The sequence below is a fragment of the Leptonychotes weddellii genome, chromosome 4 (assembly GCF_054177405.1).
Source record: "Leptonychotes weddellii isolate Sample4059 chromosome 4, ASM5417740v2, whole genome shotgun sequence".
Classification (NCBI taxonomy): Eukaryota; Metazoa; Chordata; class Mammalia; order Carnivora; family Phocidae; genus Leptonychotes; species Leptonychotes weddellii.
In genome coordinates, this window is record NC_138372.1 from 19527990 (window position 1) to 19553642 (window position 25653).

At 37.0% G+C, this 25653-nt stretch overlaps 1 protein-coding gene across 6 annotated transcripts in view; it reads right to left on the bottom strand.

Moving 5' to 3' along the window:
• The window catches only part of EYA3 (EYA transcriptional coactivator and phosphatase 3), a 107528-nt gene that overhangs the window by 23603 nt on the left and 58272 nt on the right, over positions 1 to 25653 (bottom strand). For 5 of the 6 annotated variants that reach the window (XM_081817867.1, XM_081817868.1, XM_081817869.1 and 2 more), the window contains 7 exons: positions 25037 to 25173; positions 18967 to 19104; positions 12610 to 12695; positions 9336 to 9519; positions 7243 to 7382; positions 2123 to 2206; positions 390 to 479 (listed from right to left, as the gene is read on the bottom strand). In XM_081817867.1, the coding sequence (XP_081673993.1) occupies positions 390 to 479; positions 2123 to 2206; positions 7243 to 7382; positions 9336 to 9519; positions 12610 to 12695; positions 18967 to 19104; positions 25037 to 25173 (859 nt within the window). The remainder of the gene's footprint in view (positions 1 to 389; positions 480 to 2122; positions 2207 to 7242; positions 7383 to 9335; positions 9520 to 12609; positions 12696 to 18966; positions 19105 to 25036; positions 25174 to 25653) is intronic. The other variant, XM_081817871.1, reaches the window with a different exon arrangement.

Here is a 25653-nt window from a genome sequence, read left to right on the forward strand (position 1 = left end):
AATCGAAAAATAGTCAAAACAGAATTAAGAGTACAAAGAGTCAAACCCACCTTATTATACGTTATTTAAGACAGATGAATAAATAGGAATGCTGGTTTACACTTCACTGTTTTGTCTGAAGGGCTGGCATTTCCCCTAGAGCTAGATCACTTCCAAACAGGCTAACAAAAATCAAATTTTGAACCAATAAAATTGAGGGCCAGTACCAAGACCAGTGAGCTAAGGTACTGTTCTTACAGGACTACATAAGTCTCAGTGGCCAGCTGGCCTCTCCACAACCACCCCTTCTCACCACATTTCCTCTAAATACAATAAGCATAGGCTAGATAAATAGGTATTGAACAAACAAAATGTTTCACTGAAGCACAGAAACAATTTAAAATGCTTACCTCTAAGTCATTGAAAAATAGATGTGTATCAGCCACTTCAAAAATCATCTCTTCCATTGTTAAACCTGAGCCAATCACTACTGTTGGATCCTAGAAGACAATAAGAGAAAAATCTGTTTAATTTGGTACTAACAGTTGCACAGGTTCCAATCTTATAAATATTTCGGAGTTATTCTGGGTCAAGGCCAAAACAACACAGGCCTGCAAAAGTGCTTCTAACTGTTACTTATGCAATTTCATTCAGTTAGAAGAATCTGGGATTGTGCAAAGTTAAAAATTTCAGGACTTAGTTTTTAGAAAACTAAACACACTTAAAAAAAAAACAATTTGGGCGGAAATTCCCTGTTTTGTGAGAAATGCTAACTATTGCTAAAATATTACTATTGTAATACCCATTAGCTCCCTTCAGCCTCCCCGCCATGTGTGCACGCACACACACACACGCACACACAGCATGACACCGGAAGTCAGTTATCTGACAATCTCAACAGCCAGGAAATAAGTGAAGAAGGCTGAAGAGTCAAAATATTTGTGGGAAAACCAATGCATCTAGCTTTAAAGTGAACCATCAGGTCTTCACTTGGAGGAGGTACACTCTTATTTTATACACTTTTATAATCAGCTTATTCAGTGTATGAGCTTATGTCAGCTTACCAGCCTAGATACTAAAAGCCTGTGGAAAGTACTTTTAACAGAAACATTAATACAATAAGAAATAAATGGGAATAGTAAGAAAGCAAAGGAGGTAGATATTTTTATAAAATTTATTCACAGAAACTGAAAAACAGAAGCCTGGAGATAATTTAGTATAGAAATATATAGCTTATCCCTCTATTAAAGCTGATGTTTAGGGGCGCCTGGATGGTGCAGTTGGTTTAAACGTTCAATTCTCGGTGTGCAGTCTGCTTGGGATTTTCTCTCCCTCTCCCCTTGCCCCTCCCCCATGCATGTGTGCTATCTCACTCTCTCTCTCAAATAAATAGATCAATCTTTTTTTTTTTTTAAGATTTTATTTATTTATTTATTTGAGAGAGAGAGAGCAGGAGAGGGGGGAGGGTCTGAGGGAGAAGCAGACTCCCCGCCGAGCAGGGAGCCCGATGCGGGACTTGATCCCGGGACTCCAGGATCATGACCTGAGCCGAAGGCAGTCGCTTAACCAACTGAGCCACCCAGGCGCCCCTAAATAGATCAATCTTAAACAAACAAAAAAAACCCCCCCAAAACCCTGGTGTTTATATTGATGACTAAATAAGTTAAATTCTGCTTGGTATATTTAGTGTAAGGAGGTATGTAATCTATGTAAGAAAAGTATTTTAGACTTTATATATATTTTAAATTTACATATCTGGTATATACTCAGCTAAATAAAATGCTCAGTTTGGGCTGTTAAAAGTGACTTAAGGTTAACACATCAGTCTTTGGAATATATAATCCTGAGACTCCACTCTGTTTTGAATCTCATTCCCATATTTAGTCTTTATAAAATAGAACTCTTGAACAACTTCAGCTTACAGCACTGGTCCTAGGTCTGTCTCCAGCTTTATCAATACTGCCTGACATGTAGTCTGCTGTATAAGCCATCAGGAGAAGTTTTACATGGAAAGTGAAAGGCCGGGCGCCTGGGTGGCTCAGTTGGTTAGGAAAGTGAAAGGTCAACAGGGTAAGATGGAGGTAGCAGAGAAAGTGAGTCAGGAGGAGGACAGTTACAAGAAAGGAAGAAAGACTCAAATTACCTTTCCATATTTCTGAGCATAGGATCCAGTAAGAAGGGAGTGAAAGATGATGATGGTTTCATCCAAGTCCCACAGAAATACCCGCTGAGGAAGGAAAACAGAAAAAAAAATGAGTGAGCATCGTTTCTAAATATAATGGGATGGAACAAGAAATACATAACAGAAAGAAAACTTAAAAATTCACAAATACATGAAAATTAAACAACACAATTTTAAACAACCAGTAGATCAAAGAAAAAATCCCAAGTAAAATTAGGGAATACCTTGAGATGAATGAAAACAAAACACAACATACCAAAATTTATAGGCTGCAGTGAAGGCAGTACAAAGAGGGGAATTTATAGCTGTAAAATGCATGCCTTAAAAAAGAAGTAAGATCTCAATCAATAACATAACTGTACAATTTAAGGAACTGGAAAGAGCCAGCAGAAGGAAGGAAAGACTAAAGGTAATAATGGAGATAAATAAATCAGAGAGTAGAAAAATAATAGAGAAAAATCAATGAAACCAAAAGTTGGTTCTTTGAAAAGATCTACAAAATTGACAACCTTTAGTTAGATTAACTAAAAAAAAAAAGAAGACTCAAATTAGTAAAATCAGAAATGAAAGTGGGGGTGTTATTATCAATTTTACAGAAATAAAAAGAATGGTAAGAGAATACTCTGAACAGCTGTATACTAACAAATAACCTAGATGGACATGGACAAATTCCTAGAAATACACAAAATGCCAAAACTGACTCAAGAAGAAATGGAAAATCTGAATAGACCTTTAATAGAGGTTGAAATCAGTAATCAAAAAGATACGAAGAAAGAAAAGCCCAGGACCAGATGGTTTCACTGTTAAATTCTACCAAACATTTAAAGAAGAATTAACACCAATCCTTCCTTAACTCTTCCAAAAAGTTGAAGATGAAGGAATACTTCCTAAATCATTCTATGAAGCCAGCATTACCCTGATACTGAAGTCAGATAGACACTACAAAAAAACTTCAGACCACTATCTCTTAAGAACATCAATGCAAAAAATCCTCCACAAAAATACTAGCAAACAAAATTCAAGCAGCATATTAAAAGCATTGTACATCATGAAGCTGCGGGATTTGTTTAGAATGCAAGGATGGATCAACATACAAAAATTAATCAATGTAATATGCTACCTTAAGAAAACAGAGGGGAAAAAAACCCAATGGTTATTTCAATTGATGCAGGAGAAGCATCTGACAAAATTCAACACACTTTCATGATAAAAATACTCAATAAACTAGGAGTAGAAGTGAATTTCCTCACATGATAAAGACTGTATATGAAAAACCCAGAATTAATATCTTACTCAATGGTGCAAGACTGAAAGCTTACATATGTAACAGTTAGAAGCACTTTATCCTGGAGATCAGGAATAGGACAAGTATGCCTGTTTTTACCACTTCTATTCAACATAAGTACTAGAAATTCTAGCCAGAGTAATTTGGCAAGAATTGGGGGGAAAAAAGGTACCCAAATTGGAAAGGAAAAACTAAAATTATCTCTGTTCACAAATGACACGATCTTATATATAGAAAACTCTAAAGAATCCACAAAAAATTTGTTAGAGCTAATAAATAAATTCAGCAATGAGCTGTATTTCTATATACTTGCAATGACTAATCCTCAAAGAAATTTAAAAAACAATTCCATTTATAACAGCATCAAAAATAATAAAATAACTTGGGGCACCTGGGTGGCTCAGTTGGTTAAGTGTCTGCCTTCGGCTCAGGTCATGATCTCAGGGTCCCGGGATCGAGTCCCGCATCTGGCTCCTTGCTCAGTGGGGAGCCTGCTTCTCCCTCTGCCTGCTGCCCCCCCTGCTTGTGTTCCCTCTCTCTCTCTGACAAATAAATAAATAAAATCTTAAAAAATAATAAAATACTTAAGCATAAATTTAACTGAGGGGTGCCTGGGTGGCTCAGTAGGTTAAGCATCTGACTCTTGATTTTGGCTAAGGTCATGATCTCAGGGTCGTGAGCTCAAGACCCACATTGGGCTCTGTGCTGGGCATGGAGCCTGCTTAAGATTCTCTCTCTCCCTCTGCCTCTCCCTCACTATCTCTCTCTCAAAAAAAAAAAAAAGTAAATTTAACTGAGGAGGTGAAACACCTGTACACTGAAAACTAAAAAACACTGCTGAAGGAAATTAGATGGATCTAAATAAATGGAAAGACATCCCAAGTTCATGGATGAAAGATTTAACAATGTTAAAGTGACAATACTACCCAGGTGACTTAAAATTCAATGCAATCCCTATCAAAATCCCAATAGTGCTTTTTAAAGAAATAGAAAAACTCATCCTATAATTCATATGGAATCTCATATTCCATGGCCTGAATGGCCAAAATAATCTTGAAAAAGAATGAAGTTGGAAGACTCACATTTCCTGATTTCAAAGCTTATTACAAGGCTACAGTAATAATCAATACAATGTGGTACCTCCAAAAGGAAAGACACACGAACCAATGAAATTGACAAGATGACTCAGAAATAAACCCTTACATATATGGTCAATTAAAAAAAAAAAAAAAGACTATTTATTTAAGAGAGAGAGAGCAGAGCAAGAGACAGAGCATAAATGGGGGGGAGGGGTAGAGGGAGGGGGAGAAGCAGACTCCCTGCTGAGCAGGGGGCCTGATGTGGAGCAGGGAGCCTGATGTGATTCAGGGCTCCCGAAGTGATTCAGGGCCCCAATCCCAGGACCCTGGGATCATGACCTAAGCCAAAGGCAGGTACTTAACCAACTGAGCCACCCAGATGCCCCCAAATATGGTCAATTTTTGACAAGGATGCTAAGACCATTCAATGGGGAAAGGAAAATATTTCCAACAAAAGGTGCTGGGAAAATTGGATGTCCATGTGCAAAAGAATGAAATTAGACCCTTACTTTACACCATATACAAAAATTAACTCGGGATGGGTGGCTCAGTCGTTAAGCATCTGCCTTCAGCTCAGGTCATGATCCCAGGGTCCTGGGATCAAGCCCTGCATTGGGCTCCCTGCTCCGTGGGAAGCCTGCTTCTCCCTCTCCCACTCCCCTGCTTGTGTTCCCTCTTTCGCTGTGTCTCTCTCTGTCAAAGAAATAAATAAAATCTTAAAAAAATGAAAGTCTCTTAAAAAAAATTAACTCAATGAGAAAAAATTAATTCAATATGAGTCAAAGACCTAAATTTATGAGCTACAACAATAAAATTCTTAGAAGAAAACACTGGTAAATACCTTTATAACCTTGTATTTTTAACACTAAAAGCACAAGCAATAAAAGAAAAACAGGGCTTCAACAAAATGTAAAACTTTTGTGCATCAAAGAATACTATCAAGAGAGTAAAAAGAACTCACAGAATGGGAGAAAATATTTGCGCATCATATATCTGATAAGTGATTAGTATCTAGAATATATAAGGAATTCCTAAAACTCAACAACAAAATACCAAAAACCCAATTAAAAACCGGGCATAGGATTTGAACAGCTACTTCTCCAAAGAAAATATACAGATGGCCAATAAATACATGAATAGATGTTCAACATTACTAGTCATTAAGGAAATGGAAATCAAAACCATTTCACATCCATTAGGATGGCTATTATTTAAAAAAAGGGGGGGAATAATAAGTGTTGGTGAGGACGCTGGAGAAATGAGAACCCTCATGCATTGCTGGTGGAAATGTAAAATGATGTAGCCACTATGGAAAACATTTTGTTGTTTCCTCAAAAAGTTGAACATAGAATTACCATATAATCTAGCAATTCTACTCCTCAGTTTATACCCAAAATAACTGAAAAGAGAGACTCAAAGAAATACCTGGATAGCAATGTTCATAGCAGCATTATTCACAATAACTCAAAGGTGAAAAAACCACTAATGTCCATCAACAAATGAATGGGTAAACAAAACATGGTATATACATACAATGGGATATTATTCAGCCATAAAAAGAAATGAAGATCTTATACACAGATGAACCTTGAAAACATTACGTTAAGTGAAAGAAGCCTCACACAAAAGGTAGCTATTGTATCATTCCATTTATATGAGATACTCAGAATAGGCAAACTCCTAGAAACTGAAAGTAGAATAGAGGTTACCAGGGGCTAGTGGGAGGGGAGAATGGGGAGTTATTGCTTAATCGGTATAGAGTTTTTGTTTGGGATCATGAAAAAGTTCTGGAAATAGATAGTGGTAACAAACAACACTGTAAATGTACTTAATGTCACCGAACTGCACACTTAAAAATTGGTTAAAATGGTAAATTTTATGTTATGTATATTTTACCACAATTTAAAAAACTAAATGGGTTCTCAGTTTTTCCCAATAAATGTAAAAGGACTTTAGATTTTCTTTCTTTTTTGTTTTTCTTGGTCATGAACAAAAGGAAAGAGAGTTCCCCAAACACAGCCTCAATTTACTTACGTCTTAATGCCTACAGATGAACTCATTTTTAAATACAGCATCCCCCTGCCCATTAAATGCTCATATTATAGAAAAACCTAATACAAAAACAAAAGCGTATAAAAATTCCACTATTATTAGCATTTTGTATTATTTTCTAATCTTTTTAATAATGAAGCCAAATGTATGCCCATAATAAATTCTTATAGTGCTTAACCACAAAATAAGTGCATACCAATCTCATTAATAAGTTACCAGATCTCGTCGTGACAGCTTCACATAAAGCACTCTCATCTTCTCATGTTACTTTTAGATTTTTAAATGGAGAACACTATGACATTATTTGTGACACCCTGTGCTTTCTGAATATGAGGGAACTGTTCTTTCTGTCCTCCTCTGGAACACAGAGAACAGTTTGTTCTTTCTCTTAAAAAGTTACCTGGCTATCTAAATTCAAAAAAGCTTTTCCAACGCTTTGGTGAAAAGCATCTGAAAGTAGTATGGTGAGTTATGGGCATGGAGAAATGTGTTTTTACATTTCTCTCTTCACTTGGCCAAATTTCGTTTCTCTTGCCCAGGAATGGGGGGGGGGGGGAGCATTCAACAAAGAACTACAGTTTCTCCATGAGTTTCAGATATGTATGTTCGATGAACTTAAAAAATGAGACAAAAAGCAGGTAACTCAAATGAGCTCCTTCCCATACTTCCAATTCACTGTCCTGGGAAGAGCTGGCATCAGCTTTCCTCTTGCCTCGGTTCTTGCCAGTCATGTTTTTTCTGGACTGGTCATCAGCATCTTTATTTGGTGTAGTTTGGGACAAAGAAGGACTTGAAGAAGGGTCTCCTGGAATGAAAAGCAAGACATATATTGCCAGTAGTCACAGGCTATAAGAACCAGAGCTGGAAGGGGGTCAGCATGCTTTCTATCCTTAAGAATCATATTGCAGGGATAAAGGCTGGAAAATCAAACTTTACCTAATCAGTTTAGGAATACAGACCTAGGCATCAACATCGAGCATCAACAGCTCCTAACATCACAGAGAGAGTTACAATAGAATTTATATACCTGCCTCTCAATGGAAGAACACAGCTATAAAGTTGTTTTGCCAAAAAAAACTCCCAAAAAAATCTGAACCTGTATCTGGTCAAGTTTCTACATCAGAGTTTTTCGACATGGCACAATTGACATTTTGGGCCAGATAATTTTCTGTTGAGTCGATGTCATGTGCATTATAGGATGTTTGGTTAAGCAGCATCCTTGGCCTCTATCCACTAGATGCCGGTAGCACTTCCCACCCACTGTGACAACCGAAAATGTTTCCATACACTGCCAAATGTCTTAGGTGAATGCAGGAGAGGACATGGCACAAAAATCACCTTTAGTTGAAAACCACAACTCTACATCTATTTGCCAATTTAAAATGAAATACAGAAGGCAGCAGGAAATGCTGATCTACCCAATACAGAGATAATCAGCAAAATTCAGACTGGGAAATGGCATGAGATAAACACTTTCTTCACAAATACAGTACATCAGAGAATAAAAAAAGAGGGGAATTTACAACTTAAAAGAGACAAAATATATATCCACCAATCCCAATGTATGGACCTTACTTTGATCCTAATTTAAATAAACTATATAAAAGGAAAATAAAACTTTTAACATTTATGAGAAAACTAGAAATAATACCTTTTAGTATTTTATGATATTAAGGAATTATTGTTGAATTATTTCAGATGGGATAATGGCATTGTGGTTGTGCTTGCAAGTATTTATCTTTTAGACATATGATGCCTGGAATTCGGCGAGAGAACTAGATGAAGTATAGTTGAAATACGAGTTAACTGTTGAAGATGGACGATATACATAAGAGGTTCATTATACTATTCTGACAACTTCTAGGTTTGAAATTCCCTCTTATTAAAAAGTTAAAATTGTTATGAAGAACAGAGATATTTAGAGCTCTGAATTCAAAACTAAGGCATCAACATGTGTAACTATTTCAAAGTTACGTTAAGTTTGAAGCAGTGACCATCTGTATGTCTATTTCCTTAGAAGACTAATGAAGGCAAGGTGCACAAAAAACTGCTTTAGTTGAGATAGAACACTGTTTTTAAAAATGCATCAGTACTAACAGTAAACGGTCCTTCCTCCAGTTACATGTAACAGACAACCACCAAATTTTCCTGAATGATAGAGACAAATAAAAAGCATATACATATGTTTATTTACTGAATGTGTGTATAAAGCCTTTATGTCAGGTTTTTGTTTTTTTTTTTTTAAACCTGAACTTCACAACTCATCGATACATTTCAAACCAACCTAAATGTATAGGTTTAAACTTGTAGGTTAAACTTTATGTATTTCCTTGGTGGGGAAAGGACATAGCTTTCCTCAGGATCTTGGAGATCCACGACACAGAAAAAGTTAAGAACTACTGCTCTGAGGCCTCAGCAGGCATCCAAAATATGCACAGACTAAAACTGGAGTCCTTCAACTTTTACAAAATGTGCCAAGATTCTGAAGTTCCCTGTGAAAAGCACATTAAAGCTAAAGGGCGGGGTGGGTGTCGTAGTCTTTTCATTCTTGGTACTTTTCTGTTCACAGCATCAGATATTACATTCAGCCTGCCAATGACTCATCATATAGTCTGGTTCCAATGTTTAAATATTCCTCACCCGAGAGGGAAAGCCAATAGCACCGTAACAGTGACTTAGACCAGAACAAAATGATCTTTACTATCACATGTTGAATGAAGTGCCCTTAAGCCAAAGTTTTCAGAGCTACGGCGCTTACCCGAGGAAAGTCTCTGTGCTGTAGGTCCAGGTCCCATGACACTAGGCTTCTCGGTCTGGTATGTGGCTGCCGCTAATGTGGTACTCTCAGTGTCACTGTTAGTCTGGCCTGTGCCTCCAAAGCTGGAGCTGGGGTAGCAAGTCTGGTACTGACTCTGACCAAGGATAGTATAGGTGGGATAGTCCTGTAGAGCAACATAATAAGGGAGGAAAACAAGACTCTTAGAAAGAGCAAAATGATGATTTCAACACAAGAGACTTTCATGTCTCTCTTATTCATAGTTATTTTCCTAAAACATTTATTTGACTTCTCATTTACCCATCTATAGCTTCCACCTAAGCCAATGATTTTCAAAATGCATTCTGTGGAAACCTAAGAGTCAAGAGGAGAGACCTCAGGGGCTATCTTTGCCATGAGCAGGAGGCTGAGAGGGAAGGGTCCCACTCACTCTACACACAATGTCCCTTTTCTACTCTAATGGCTTTCTTTTTTTTTCTATTTTAGGTACTGAATTTCTGTATAAATTTCTGCACAGAATTCCTGAAGATTCTATTCTTTAAGAAGTTTATAAGCAACTGCACTAGATGCTAGTGCTTTCTAAGTACAGATGAGCTTAAACAAAAAAGCACATACCCTACATTAAGGTTTCCCAGTTTAAAAACTGAGTACTGGGGGCACCTGGGTGGCTCAGTCGTTAAGCGTCTGCCTTCGGCTCAGGGCATGATCCCAGGGTCCTGGGATCGAGCCCCGCATCGGGCTCCCTGCTCAGCGGGAAGCCTGCTTCTCCCTGTCCGGCTCCCCCTGCTTGTGTTCCCTCTCTCACTGTGTCTCTCTCTATTAAATAAATAAATAAAATCTTAAAAAAAAGAAAAAAACACAAAAAACCCCTGAGTATTGGGGCGCCTGGGTGGCTCAGTCGGTTAAGCGTCTGCCTTCGGCTCAGATCATGATCCTGGGATCCTGCGATCAAGCCCTGCGTGGGGTTCCCTACTCAGAGGGGAGTCTGCTTCCCCTCTCCCCTTGCCCCTCCCCCCTCGTGCTCTCTCTCTCAAATAAATAAAATCTTTAAAATAAAATAAAATATTTGGAGGGAGGGGCGCCTGGGTAGCTCAGTCGGTTAAGCGTCTCTGACTCTTGATCTCGGCTCAGGTCTTGATCTCAGGGTCATGAGTTCAAGCCCCACTGTTTTAAAAAAAAGAAAATTGGAGGGAACTTCATGGGCACATACATGTCAAAACTTATCAAACTGTATGTACAATTTAAATTTATGCAGATTATTGTATGTCAATTATACCTTAATAAAGCTGTACAAAAAATGTGTATGATGTATAGCTCAAATACATACCTTAAAAAATTTCAACTTATACTGATGTTGGTAAGAAGTAGAAAGAAGCTCATCAACCAGACCAATTATAAAGAGTACTGAGCATCTATCATAAACCAAATACAACTCAGTCAGGGTGTGTGCTCATAAGCTGGAACATTTTAAAGAAAAGAGTTAAGTTGTACTGGCTGAACTCAAGGGAGTTAAAAGTCTAGCAGGAGAAGACAACAATATTTCCAATAAATTGGCAATAAATTATATGTCAAATGAGTGAAATATAGAGGAAGACAACTATCCCTGCAGACTGTGGTAGTCAGAGCTTTCTGAGATAGATAGACAGAGGGAATAAGAATATGAATAGGCCCTGAAAAGGTTTTATATTAAGGGACCAGAGATGTTGAGTCTGGTTGAAACAAAGATCTTGCAGGCTTGAATGAGTCATGCAAACCCATGAATGTGACTTGGGTATGATGTATAGTTTGGCAATGGTGTATACTTTGTGTGGGGGGCAGGTACTAGGGACTCAAAATCAAAACAACAAAAACACAAAAAGATTCTGGGACAGGTGACTGACGGGATAAAAGTGGGCTTTTGAGAAAATTACTCAGATAGTGTTTTAAAATCTTTTCAAAAAAATATTTTTAGTAATCTCTAATCCTAACATGGGGCTTGAACTCATGACCCCGAGATCAAGAGTCACACGCTCCACTGACTGAATCAGCCAGGCGCCCTCAGATGGTGTTTTAGGAAATGGTTAGGTATAGAGAAAAACTGGAGATGAGATGAACAGTTAACTGAAGTAATTCAGGATTAAAGGGGAAAAGCCAAAACATGGGAAATAATAGCAAAAATGGAAAAGAAAGAATTCTAGAAATGGCTGGATTGGGAATGGGTGAGGAAAAAAACTGAAAACAACTAGTTTGGTTTGAGGCCTAGCTTTATTTAAAAATGGTCTCATTGACAATTGAGAAGTCATAGGGAAAAGTGGTTTTACTTTTGGGGGACAACGAGACAAAAAAAGGAGGAATGAAAGCGTGGTTTTTGATACGATGAACTTAAGGATATAGCAAGACATTAAAGAAAAAAATGGCCATCAATCAGCAGGAAGCCTGTAGATATCATGAGGTCAGGACTAGAATGTTCATTTTGGAGGTAGTAAATGGACACTGTGAAAGTGGTTAAACATTTCTGGGGATGAAGTAATAAGCATGTGGAAAACTACATACTGTCCATGAGAGAAAACAGGATCAAAAAGAAAACCTATGAAAGGGAAAGAGATAAATAGTACACTGACGAGTGCCAGGTGTATAGTAGAAACTCAGTAATTTGTGAACTATAAGAATGAACAAATGCAAAAACAGTCAAACATAAAAGATGAACCAGAACAGTAATGTTAATTACAGCCAGAAAAAGAGATTCATGGAGAAACGATTCATCGCTGCAGGGAAAACAACAAATAAAAACCTAACAGCAAAAACAAAAAACCCTAAAACACTGAAGCTATTACCAGTGATCTAAACATAAAGCGTTAACAGAACAGTGATCAAGACCAGACCACAAAGAATTCACAAAGGAATAAGTGGCTAAATAAAAAAGTGGAAGGAACATTCATTCCACAAATATTTGTGTCTTTAGTGTGAGAACCAGGCATTTTCTGAACTCTGGGAATATACAAGTGAACAAAATAGAAAAAGAAGTCCCTATCGTCATGGAACTTACATTCTAGTGGGAACAGAGTAGGAGGTAGACACACAGAGTAGGTAAAGGAGCAGATATGGTCATATCATTCAGAGACTTAGCACAGTAATGAGAGAAACTGGATGGCAGCCTGAGAAACCAGCCAGGGTCCTAGTTCTGGTTGTTTCTTAGATTGGAAAATTGACCATGGAGTGAAGAGAAGACCAAGCTTGATGAACCATATCAAATAGGATGAATGAGGTAGCACAGTACCTGGTTTGAGATGCTGGAAACTGCTGCTGCTGGAATATTGGCAATTGTAGATGAAGTGGATATCAGGCTGGCATTTGTGCTTGAAGCTATAGGATTAAGAGTGTTAAAAGATGTTAAAGATATGTAAAAGCCTAGAAGAAATGGAAAACATATTGTGCCTTATGCAAACAGATCTATAAGGAGATCAAGAACATCGTGCAAAGGAAACAAATACTGATTTTGCTCTTTTGCATGCCATACCTTACTCTAGTCTTGATTAGAAATAAAACAGTTCAAACATTTTTCTGTTTCAACTTGAGTTTTCAACTCTTCCTATTAAAGTCCGAGGAAGGGTACGTATACAATGCACTGGCTCATACTAATGATATCAATGGAATTAGAAGCTAAACCAAATCACTCCAGTCTATCTTCTGAGACCTTGAAAAATGACTCACCTGCAATGTGACCTACTGACCACCAACAGAAACAAGAGCTCTGGTAAATCCACATGTAAATCCTATACTGTGATATTTGTTGTCACTTGCCCCAAATTATGCCTTTCCTAATGCAACATAATTACTTTGAGAAATACAGCTGATCCCCCAAACGTGCTTGGAGTTGCTTCTTGGGCTCTACTCAGATCGTGGATTATTAATGTGGATCAACAAACATGATGATCTGGCATTTAATGATTTTGGAAAATCTTGGAAAATATTAAATATTATTCTGGTCAGGTAACAATGTACTCTGTAAGCTATTTAGGCTGCCTGTCTTGGGACAAGGAATTTGTGCCAATTTTTTCATACCCTCCCATCACAGATTCCACCACTGTTTTAGTGACTACTATTTGCTAAAGTGACTTTTTTCAGGTGGACATTGTAACTGAGACTGTGAGGTACTGGTCTTGAACTCCTCTCCCTCGCTTATCATAAGCACATGTAGACATGGTTCTCACTGCTGTCACACATGCCATAAGGGTTCACCATCAGGCAGACCTGACTATCTGACTATCTATCCCATTAGCAATAAAGTCCTTTACAGGTAAAGTTAATAGGAAAACCTCCATCAAAAACAGAACAGATGAACAAATGAAGCAGAAATGTGAGAGTACTCATCAAAATCAGGGGAATTCTTATCCCTTTCCCCAAGGGTACTCTGCTTAGAAGAAAGTCTAGAAGAGATGAGAAGAGAAAGTCCAAGGAACAGCTATTGCTGCAACTCCAGCTTTCAAATGAACTTGGGACAAAGAAGAGTTAAGGTAATTTGTCTACTGTCATGGAACTAGTGGTAGTCATGATGGTGACTGGGATCTCCCAACTGGATGGGCTAGGGATCAGATTTCCTGACTATCCAGGGAGATTTTCTTTTCTACAATACTTCTTCCCCCAGGGGAACAAAAGGACTCTTAAGAGTTTACCTTCTTAAACACAACAACCAAATGAAATAGATTTTATAACCTCATAGATGGTATTTTCTTCCTACCAATATTCATTTTCTTCTCTACTATGGCTTAATCTATTTCCCCCCCTGACGGGGAAGTACAAGGAATTACTGTACAGTACATAGGCTTAGATGATTCTATAAGTAGTTTTTAATCATTCTTGTGGGTAGAGATTTTGAGTGGCTTTCAGGTTTTATTACCAGTACATTATGCTAGGCAACCATGCAATAAAACAGATAGAAGGACATAAGGTGATTTAAGGTGGGAAAGAAAATTAACAACTTACTTAATCTCTTAAATTTATCTCTACTAGAAAAGTCCATTTCTAGCTCAATTTTTCATTGGTCTTTATTCTAGCACATACTCCTCTTTTCCTATTTACCTTTAATTCTGTTCTACGTTCTTACTAACTTATAAATGGTTAGCAGTACAACCCATTCATATCTGATCTTCACATACATGGGGAAAAAGGTACTCTGACTGACAAAGTGGTTTTATAAATTTACCAATTTTCAGACCACTTATTGAATTGGGCTAGAGGTAAAAAGGTAGACCTTACAAACAACTGGGCATATACTCTTATTATCTCCACTAGGAAGTTTAATGACTTGATTGGCTAGTTGCTGATACTGATTTTTAATAAGTACCTTACTAAAGATCACAAACTACTTTCAGCAATAGTGACTTCTATTATAGGAAATGTTGGCCTGCTGACCTAGAAAGTTTATAGCGTTCAGTAACACTTCTTTCTCCAACTCACTCAAATCATTTCTCATATGTGCCATAGTTCATTCATTCAGCAAACCACGGTCCACTATGCACCCAGAAACTATTCCAGTCACTAAGGAACAGAGTAGTGAACAAGGCAAAGTCCCTGCCCTCATGGAGATTAGATTCCATTGACAGAGTTAGACGATAATTAAATAAATAATTTTTTAGGCTCTTGTAACCATCATTGAACCCAAGCTAAACTCACCTAAAAATGTACACACATCACTGTATACCCTACCCTACACATAACTATGACTAAAAAGTCACACATCTCAAAAAAGTACTTATCATTCTGTGCATATATATACACATATATATGTCTCAACAAATAATATTCAACTGCAGATTTAAAAAACAAAAGCAGCAGCAATAAAGTTGCAACAAAAAGTACAAACTTAGAGGATCAAATAAAACTCAAGTGTTCAATTCTATTGATATATATCTGAAGACTATTAGCTCTCCAAATGCCATGGCACGGCCAAATGTTTTTGGATAGTCTCCACTCCTGTTCTGACAATGGAGCTGTGAAATAACAGAAAGACAAAGATTCTGAGAACCATGCCCCGCTAGAGGTCCAATTAATAAATATGAAAAGAGGAGACTCAGTAGTTTCCTCATAGGTGTGTTGTGAAGAACCAGGCCCCACTAGAGGTCCAAAAAATACAGTCAACATATATAGACAGCTTTAATCAGAAGACGGTGGTTATAGAACTGTGAGAGGCACAGATGAATTAAATGACACTGTCCCAAAGCCAGAGGGCTGACCTAAGGGTCAATGGTACATAAAAGTTGGCGCAAGATTTACTTTCTACCCATGTCTAATTTTATACATGTCTCTCTCTACCACCCTTGTTTACCTGGCTTTCAAGTTATTCAAAATAAAGATGAGCTCTTTCTCACTTGAGCACCTTTGCAATGTTTCTCGCTCTGCCTGGATTGTTCTCCCTGGCCTGTCCCTCTTGCCCTCCCAGCATGATGGCTCCTCCTCAGCATGTCTACTTCTTCAGAGGTACTCTCTTTGACCCCTCTATTAAAACTAACTCCTTCGGGCGCCTGAGTGGCTCAGTCAGTTAAGCTCTTGATTCTGGCTCAGGTCATGATCTCAGGGTCGTGCCATCAAGCCCCGCATCCAGCTCCACACTCAGCATACAGCCTGCTTAAGATTCTCTCTTTCCATCTCCCTCTGCCCCTCCCCACCACCCCCCATTTGCATGCTAATTAAAAAAATAATAATAAAATAAAACTCCTTGTTTTCCCAATCACAGCAATCTATTCTTTTTTTCTTTCAGAGAACTTTTCAAAATCTATTTAATTATTTACTTGCTTGTTTTCTGTTTCCTCCACTCGTCTGTAAGCTCCACAAAGGCAGAATCTTGCTATCTTATTCATTATCTTTAATATCTAGCAAAAAACCTGACACAGAGTAGGTGATGCTCAATAAATACTTGTGGGATTCATGTCTATCCTGTAGACATGTATATTCCTGTATAACTTGTGGGATTCATGTATAGTATGTCAAGGTCATCAAAAACAAGAAAACCCTGAAAAACTGCATAGTCAAGAGGAACCTAAGTAGACATGACAATTAATGAAATGTGGTATCCTGAATGGGATCCTGGAACAAAAATGGACTTAGGTAATAATAATGTACCAATATGGGTTCATTAGTTGTAATATACGTTCCATTCTAATATCATGTCAATAATAGGGAAAATTATATGCAAGATTGGGGGATATATAACTCTCTGTACCATCCTCTCAATTTTTCTGTAAATCTAAAATTAATCTAAAAACTAAAGTTAAACAACAGAACAAAAGAAAACTCCTGGTGAATGAAAGACTACCAAAAAGACTATCATGTGCTACCAAACAATATTAGAGTGCAAACACATTCATTAAAAGTCAAGACTGAGTTAAAATTAATTTTGAAATTTCTAAAATTAATTTCACCACTTGAATATTAACCATTTAAGCCATCTCAACTGAGGAAAATAATCAGAGACTGGGCCACATAGTTATACCCTAGGAAAAGACTAATATAAAGAAGCCAGGGGGCACCTGGGTGGCTCAGTCGGTTAAGCCACTGCCTTCGGCTTGGGTCATGATCCCGGGGTCCTGGGATCGAGCCCCACATAGGGCTCCCTGCTCAGCAGGGAGCCTGCTTCTCCCTCTGCCTCTGCCTGCCTCTCTGCCTACTTGTTCTCTCTCTCTCTCTCTCTGTCAAATAAATAAATAAATAATTAAAAAAAAAAAAAAAGAAGCCAGATCTACTTAACCAAAGGGTTTCATGAGCATTGTTGTATAAACTGAAGAAAGGGTTTTGATCACAGTTGATCAAGCCAGAAGTATAATTCTTTTTAGGTTGAAATCATACATTTTAAAAGAAACTGCAGTATGTTGACACACATTACATTAGCTTCAGGTGTACAACATAGTGATCTGACAACTCTATAGACAACTCTGTATGTTGTTAATTGTAGAATGCTTTGGGGTATGATGAGGAGACACTGCTATTCTGACCACTTTTCAAAAATTGATAGAATTCTTCTTGTTTTTATTCTGTGGGGGGGAACAGAGCAGCCCTGGATAGCTAACAGTCACTATCCATGCTAAGTGAAATTAAAGATGGGAGTGAGGACAGTGATATTGATAATTGGTAATTTGACTCTGCCAATACTCGTATTTCATTTTAGCCAATTGTTTCAACTTGTATTCTACCATTTTTTTCTTCAGAATAAAGGCAAAAATTAATAACTTGATGGTTACCTTCTGCCTTAAATTCTACCCTCTGCCAAAGTTCTAATGAACAACAAAATGGGCCAAGAGGTTAACCAGAAAAAGGGAGGAAAAATAAACTTAGTTATCTGTCAGTAAAGGTTATCACTTATGGGAGAGTTGATATTGACATCATGATTTCAATACTGAAAATGATAAATATTGCACTCATGCTCTGAGGTCAGACCGCCCAGCTTACATCCTGACTTAATTATTTACTAACTGGTAAATGGATCAAGTAGAAGTAGTTCTTAATCATTTAAATGAAAACAAAACTGAGTAGCAAAATATTTTATTTAATATAATCTACATAAAAACACTTTTTCGGGGCGCCTGGGTGGCTCAGTTGGTTAAGCGACTGCTTTCGGCTCAGGTCATGATCCTGGAGTCCCGGGATCGAGTCCCGCATCGGGCTCCCTGCTCAGCAGGGAGTCTGCTTCTCCCTCTCCCGCTCCCCCCTCTTGTGCTCTCTCTCTCTCACTCTCTCTCTAAAATAAATAAATAAAAAAAAAAATTAAAAAAAATAAAAAAAAAATAAAATAAAAAAAAAAAAAACACTTTTTCATCACCAAAGTTCATATCTTACTAGTACCTCAGACCAGTTTTTGCGGTCCCATACTCACTCCTCTAGCACCCATTTTAAAAGGAATAAAATTTTAAAGCTGGGAGAACTCAGGAGAAAGGAGGTGGATGAGAAGCCAGGTACATAGACATTAATTTCCAATCTGGAGCAATGATGAATTGCCTGTGTTAGATTTGGAAGGGCAGGGAATTAATTTCATCGTGCCTTCTGAGTTTTTCTGTCTTCATTCCTAACAGTCCTGTCATAATTCTAACCTTTTAGAAGAACAACTCAGGAAGGCAAAGATGTTCAGAGTTCAAGCTTTAAGGCAATGCTTTTTATCATGAAATAGAAACAAGACTAAACTTTTTGAGAAAGAAAAATGCTCTCACCAAGAAGCAGCAAGTGGGGGTGGAGGTATGACAACACGGTAGCAAACAAGCAGCACACAGCCCACTTCTGCCCTGTGTGGACTTCATATAGAAGAAGTCAGCAAAGTTCTACCCCATGGAGTCTTCTGCTCATTTATAGGACAAAATGCCACTGAGAACAGACTAAAACAAAATCAGACAGGTTTTCTGGACACCAACATGCAAAAGGGAAGGCTTCAACTCTATGAAGCAGTTCACAGTTAAAAGGCTAAACTACTTACAAACCACAGTCCTGGGTTCTGGTTTGCCTAACACAAAAAGCATGCACAAATGCAAATCTCACCCCCTTCTATTTTACAGAACAGAGCTCCTGTATTACCCAATTTGTTTGGAGATACAGATAGGCTGAAAACAACAAAAACAACAATAATAAAACACACACAACCATGCCTATTTACCTTGAATGGGATAAGAATAATGTGCTGGGCTTGGCTGGCTTGTGGTTAACCCTGTAGTGCAGGTAAGAACACTGTGTTGACTTGGAGATGGAGTCTGAATTAAACCACTTTCAGGTTTCATACCTGGCCACAATGCACCTGAATCAGATAAATTGGACCAATTACAAACAATACACTGGGACTGAGGAGCACGGTTATGCTTTCAAATATCAGCCAGTAGGTTGAAAACCTAAAGCTTAGAACAAAAGTAAATTTGCTTGTAAGAGAAAATTACTGATTCTCCCATTCATAATATACCACAAGCAAATACAATTTCAAAGACTGGGGAGTGGGGCTACAGAAACAAAAATCTTGTCAAAAACCCCAATAATGATATATATATAAGTTCATTTCAATGGTTGAGGGAGACTGACCAGGGTTCAGAAAAAAAAGCTACTGACACCCAACTGGAGTATTTATTGTAGATAGTGCCTGATGATCATGTACAGTGATAAATCATTTATCCATTGTCAAGGTGGGAGACATTCCACATAAGTTTAAAATTCACTTACCCATTAAACAAGCACCAAATCTTTCTAAAATGTATTAAGTACTTTTCTGCCTTCTTAAGCTGGTTATTTTGTTACCTGTTTCTTCTGATTAGGAAAGACATATTTGCTTATTTTTATAAATTAAAAACATTACAGAAATATATAACTTAGAAAAAATAAAGTCATATATAATCCCAGCATCCAGACTTAAGCACTATTAACAGTTTGCAGAAGTCACTTAGATTTCTTCTATGTATTTACTAATCTTTTTTCTTTTTAATAAAAATGGGATGTTATACATACTGTTCATAATTTGCTTTTCCACATAATACCTGTGAAAGACATCTTTCCAAGTCAGAACATATAAATCTCTCATACTGATAAATATCATAGCTGTTCACTTTTATTTTAGTTTTATCACAATGCTCCTGAATGACAATCTTTCTAAAATATGTTTATATCCTTTCCTGCCTTCTTTGCAGGGAGGAAATAGTGAACACACCTTCAGATTTTCTCAGAATTATTGTCACAAAGATTAATAGTGTGCTGTGCCATATATATTACAGAGACACCCCCAGAGGCTACTGGGATATGTAAAGACATTTGTTTAGTACTAAATAGAACTCAGTTATAGTTCTATATCATTTTGTTTTTTTTCTCTGTGACTTGTCACTTGACAATCTCTTGCTTCTCACTTTATCTCCTTTTTCATTTGCAGTAAACTAAGAAACCATAAATGAAGCTTTGATTCTACATGACAGCCTAAGGATGTTCATTATGGTGAATAGTTTTAGTGACAATTTTGGCTATGCAAAAATCTATCTATAAAAAATCTTACTGTCTGGTTGTTCACTGTGTTCTGAACAGCTATGGCTGGTGGATCAGTGCAGTTGAAGCTAATAATTAGGTCCAAGAAGGTTCATCAATCACATTCCAGGTCAGAAATCAATACCAAGGTCAGCCACAGCTTCAAATTCAGTATTAACTCATTTCATTCACTTCTAATTTGATACTGAATTTATAGAAATATAATGCACTGATAATAGAGCCCTCTGCTTCACCAGGGCACTGAGATATCTAGATGCAACTCAGATCTGTAAAATTTGTTGATTAGTAAATGTAAGGGAGATGTGAAAATCTCAAATTGACATGGGATGTGGTAATCGCCTTGTTCCAAACTCAAAACACACACAAAAAAGTAATATTCTTTTCTCACCTATTAAACACATGAAATAACTTATTTGAGGAGAATGAAGAATACCATCATCTCTAGCATGCATTAGGAGGGTTGACCCCCATTCCATGCTTAGTTTATGATCATTAGCCACAGCTAAAGTCCTAACTAAACCTAAATTTCAACACTAAAAATATTGAAAGTGTTATTTTTTAAACATTTATGTGAAATTTGAATATCAGTGCCATGATTCTTCCTGGTTGAGTATCACATTTTTTAGCAAACAAATTGCCATTTCAATGTCACAGTAACTTTCAGATTTATTGTAATCAGTGTGATTTTTTTTTCTAAATAGGTTTTGAATCTGAGGTGTTGGATCTGTGAACACATTCAGATTACACTGTATGAAAATATAATCTTATTAATGAGAATAGTATTACCTGTAAATGTTTTGCCAGTCTCATTACTTAGTACATATTTAAGTTTCAAAATATAAAATGTCTATGAACTGGCCCTTCTTATAAGGTCAAAAACCAGGGCAAAATGTCCAAGGCAAGTAGGGAAATGGCTACTTATGGTAGTTTTGAATGTTTTTGACCAGAAACATGAAGTTGATATTTAAAATACAATTATTTTACAAAGAATAGAAGAATAAAAGGCCGTATGAATACCACCTCCGGCATCATGGTAGCCTTGCTCTGAAAGCATATAAATATCTTCCTTTAAAAGCGCCCTTCCCACAATTCCAAGTCACAGGCAGCATGACCAAATGATCTGACTGTACAGCGATACTGCCCATAGTGAAGATGAAACCAAATCCTAGTTTCCCGACTCCTAATCCACTGCTCTTTTCCTATAACTACCAAGCTTATCAAGTAATTTTAAGCACCAAGGGCCTGATGTGGAACAACAGCTGGCCTAACAATGGCAAATGAAGCCTGTCTCTGAGCACTTTCCTCTTACTGCCCCACACTGGGGTCTTATCACAAACTCTACCCAAGTTTCTCAGCACATATACTTCACCTTTGGTTAGTCACTAACCAAACTAATCTGGAGCAGCTCAGTTTATAGTTATACATATCAGAGTAGTGGATCTTCAGAGAAAAAGTAGTTTGGTTAGGAACTGAGGTACATGCCAACGCTCAGGAAAAAACATATGAAAGAACATCTTGGTTTGTTGATTCGATAGCTCACGGGGATGAGCTATTACAAATACAAAGTAATTTAATCTGAGTATTTTTCCTAATTATAAAGGGAGTAGATGTATGTTACAGAAAATGAAGAAAACATAGAAAGTAAAAGAAAAAAAATTGCATAGTCTCACTGCACAGAAAAAAAAATACAGGCAGTTCTTGCTTTTGTATGGGACTGTATTACCTGAAACCTGTGCATAATGCAACTATGTCCTTACCTTACATGGTTCTGTCATAACTGAGATCAAATCTGTAGTGCCCGTACTGGAACATTCACATTTTTCTTCCAAATTATTCTTTATGTACATATTTTTAAAAAATATTAACTTGGCATATTATATTGCTTTCAGTTTTACATAATGCTTTTTTAATAAACTTTTCTCAAGATGCTCAATATTCTTTAAGAGTGTGAATTTATAAGAATATGATTTCTAAGTTTTCCATTCTATAGATACATTGCAATTTAACACACACCTTTCAATTCAAAATGTAGCCTGCTTCCAATCTTTTGCTGTTATAAATAATGCTGTGATGAGTATCTTGGTTTGAAAATTTGTGGGTATCTCTAACTAGTTCCATAGGATAAATCCCTAGAAGTGAAATTGCTGGGGGAAATGGCATGAACATCCTTAAGGTTCTTAATAGTATTAACAAATCTCCATCTCACATTAGAGTTCTTTCAAAAGAAGCTGAACAGTGGCAGCTAAGGTAATCTTTTATGAGCTCCTAAAGATAAATAGGTGCCCCTTTCCTCCCACATGTTCACTGAGATCACTGGAAGTTAGCCCTCAAATTCTCTTTCTGCCATTCCACTACATTTCTATGGAGCTCTTAAAAAGAATATGACCACTATTCCTTTACTTTTACAGACTGCTCACAGTATAAGCCTCCTAGATTTCCTCTAGTCTCTTCTTCTTTCATCAAGAGGAGGAACATTTTTTAATTTCAAACTCAACTCTGAGACACAGACTAAACTTACGAGCAGTTCTGGAATTAAACAGACCCGGGTTCAATTCTAAACCCAGGCATTTCCTAATTGTATGACCTCAGGCTAGTCACTTGATCCTTCTAAGCCTGTTTCCTCATCTATAAAAAGGAATAATGCTACTGCTTACTCCCTAGGATTGTTCTAAGATTAAATAAGACAATAATGTAAAGTGTGAGGTATTTGTTCCCAGCATACTGCATGGTATATAAAGCATTTCATAAACATTAGATATTATTATAACAAGATTTCCCAAAGCCCTGTTTACATCTGAAATAAAACAACAGACTAGTTAATCTAGTTTTAGTGCTAACAGGCAGCACTAAGATAAAATTGCCAAATCTTCACAAGAAGAAAGAAATAGTATTTTATACTTGAGTGAACACACTTTTAAAAAAACAACCTTGTCTATAATTTCCTTAACAAAGTCTGAGAATATGCCACATCATTCACATTACCCCAACCTAAGTCTCCCTCTAGTAAGCTTCATAGATTACTTAAGAGTCAGATTTAGCTGATTCTCTTTCTTTGAAATACCGATAGAAAAATTTATGAAACAAGTCGCCCTCACTCCCAAATATTAAACAAAACCAGATTAATGAAAGAGCCTGTTATTACCAATATTTCTTTACAATATAAACAGTTTCAAGTTTTTACCAAGGACCTATTATACAGAATTTTTTTTCTTTCTTTAATACAAGGGAAATGCAGTGATCATAGAAGATACCATAAATATGCACATGGCACTATGTTAGGTATTCCATAATCTGAGATCAGAGATATAATAGAGTTTTATTAAATACTGAACAGCAGGAATGACCAACAGTTCAACAATGTCATAAATGGCTCTGGGCTTGCTAATAATGAATTTCAATCAAAACAGAAGGTAAAAAACTGATATAAAAATACTTACTTTATACTTGCTAGCTTTTACTAGTCAGCTGTTGAAAAATTAGCTTTAACATATGCAAAAAGATATAAACACAAACATATTCACAGAGAGTTCCATTTCCAAAAGGACTGCTCAGTCTTGGCTGGTTAAATATATAACAAACTTAAGATTTTAGTATACTGGCTGATACTGATGGGGAAACAAGAGCATTTCTGTTTGTCTTCTTCCATGAAGTTATCAACTACCACTATCATTAACACATAACCTCCCATTTTTGTTTCTAGTAGTTATCAGGAGCCAAGGCATGCTAACAAGCCTAGAACTAAGAAAGCTGTCACTAGCATAAAGGACTAGCCAAATGGGTCAGGTAAAGCAGGAATGTAGAAACCAAAAGCAGGCAACACTAATACATCCAGAATCTGTGGTGATCTGTTTAGAAGATCTGATTTCCAGCTAGTTTCAGTAAAGGCTACAGAGATATAATTTTATTAACATGCTACATATGTGAAAATAATACAGTATTCTCTCAATTTTCTAACACTGGTTCTAGGAAACCAGGAAAGGGACAATAAAGCACACTGCATATATCTATCATCTTACACACACAGAGATAAATCAGCACAGATATTAAGTGCTCAGAGTCTCAAACTGACTTCTGGTAAATCAATCTAATTCACAGTTCATGTCCAACATACCTAAAACCACAGAACAAACAAAGCACAAGATAAGGCTATATAAAATTGGGGATTCTCCTCATTCTAAGATGACTTGTTGGTTCAGCAGAGCAACAACTGATCAGTTTAGGGCAGAGGGAGGAAAAGAGGGAGAAATTGACCAAAAAAAAGGAGAGTACACTATAAGGCATACTCTATCTGGATATTTAGATTACCGAGTTTTAACAGGAAAATGAATCACCTCAAAATATATTTATTATGCTTATCTAACCATGGTAACATGTTTTATATAAAGAAATAGTAATTCTTCAAAGAGTTTCCCAAACACTTAAAGATTCCAAGCTTTACAGTCAAGATTTAGTACCTTGGAAATGACTAAATTTTGGCAGATACACAAATGAGTATTGAAAGTTATGATTTTATTTAACATGCAGCAAACATACTGTTGGAAAGTTACACACCCAACTTCTATCAAACTTGTAACTGAGTAGGTACTCTGTAAAGAACCACCCATCATCTTTCAGCTTCCTGATTAGGCATACTTGATTTTTGGGGAAAGATCGAAGTTTCTGGGGGATAAAAATCAACACTCTTAGAAACTGCTTATAATAGAATGCCTTACCGAAAGGAGGTAGTCCATATGTTTGGGTTGCCTGAGGATAGACAGCATAGGGTTGAGACTGCTGTAGTGTCTGGTACGGAGTCTGCCCAGGGTAAGCAGTTTCCGACACAGGAACTGAGAGGATATGTGCATAAGGTCTAGAAAAGTTCAAGAAAATAAAAACTTTCATGTGTGATTTATTTTTAATGAAAAATAGAGGAAATAGTTAATACCACTAAAAGCAAAATATCAGCAATGAGGAGACTAACCTTCCACATAAAATGTCTCTTACTATGGTCAGAAGGTAGAACTAATTTTTCCTTTCCAGATTCTACTATCACCTAAGAAACATCTTTATGGGAAGTTCAGTAATTCCAAATATCCTCCCAAGGTCCAATTACTATGCTACAACCATCTGTGATATACTACATGCAAACTTGTAGATAAACTTGTTTATCTACATGTAGAATGAACGCCTAATGTAACAGAAAACTGGACAGATTGGGACTCAACAATTGGTTCTTATTCTCTACCCAGCCCTCTGGGCCAAACAAGTTCTAAGAGGGAGAGTAGGACTTGAGAGAGGGTTAGGCTGGTAGAGAAAAGGCAAGCGACCACTACACATCAAAGAACAGGGA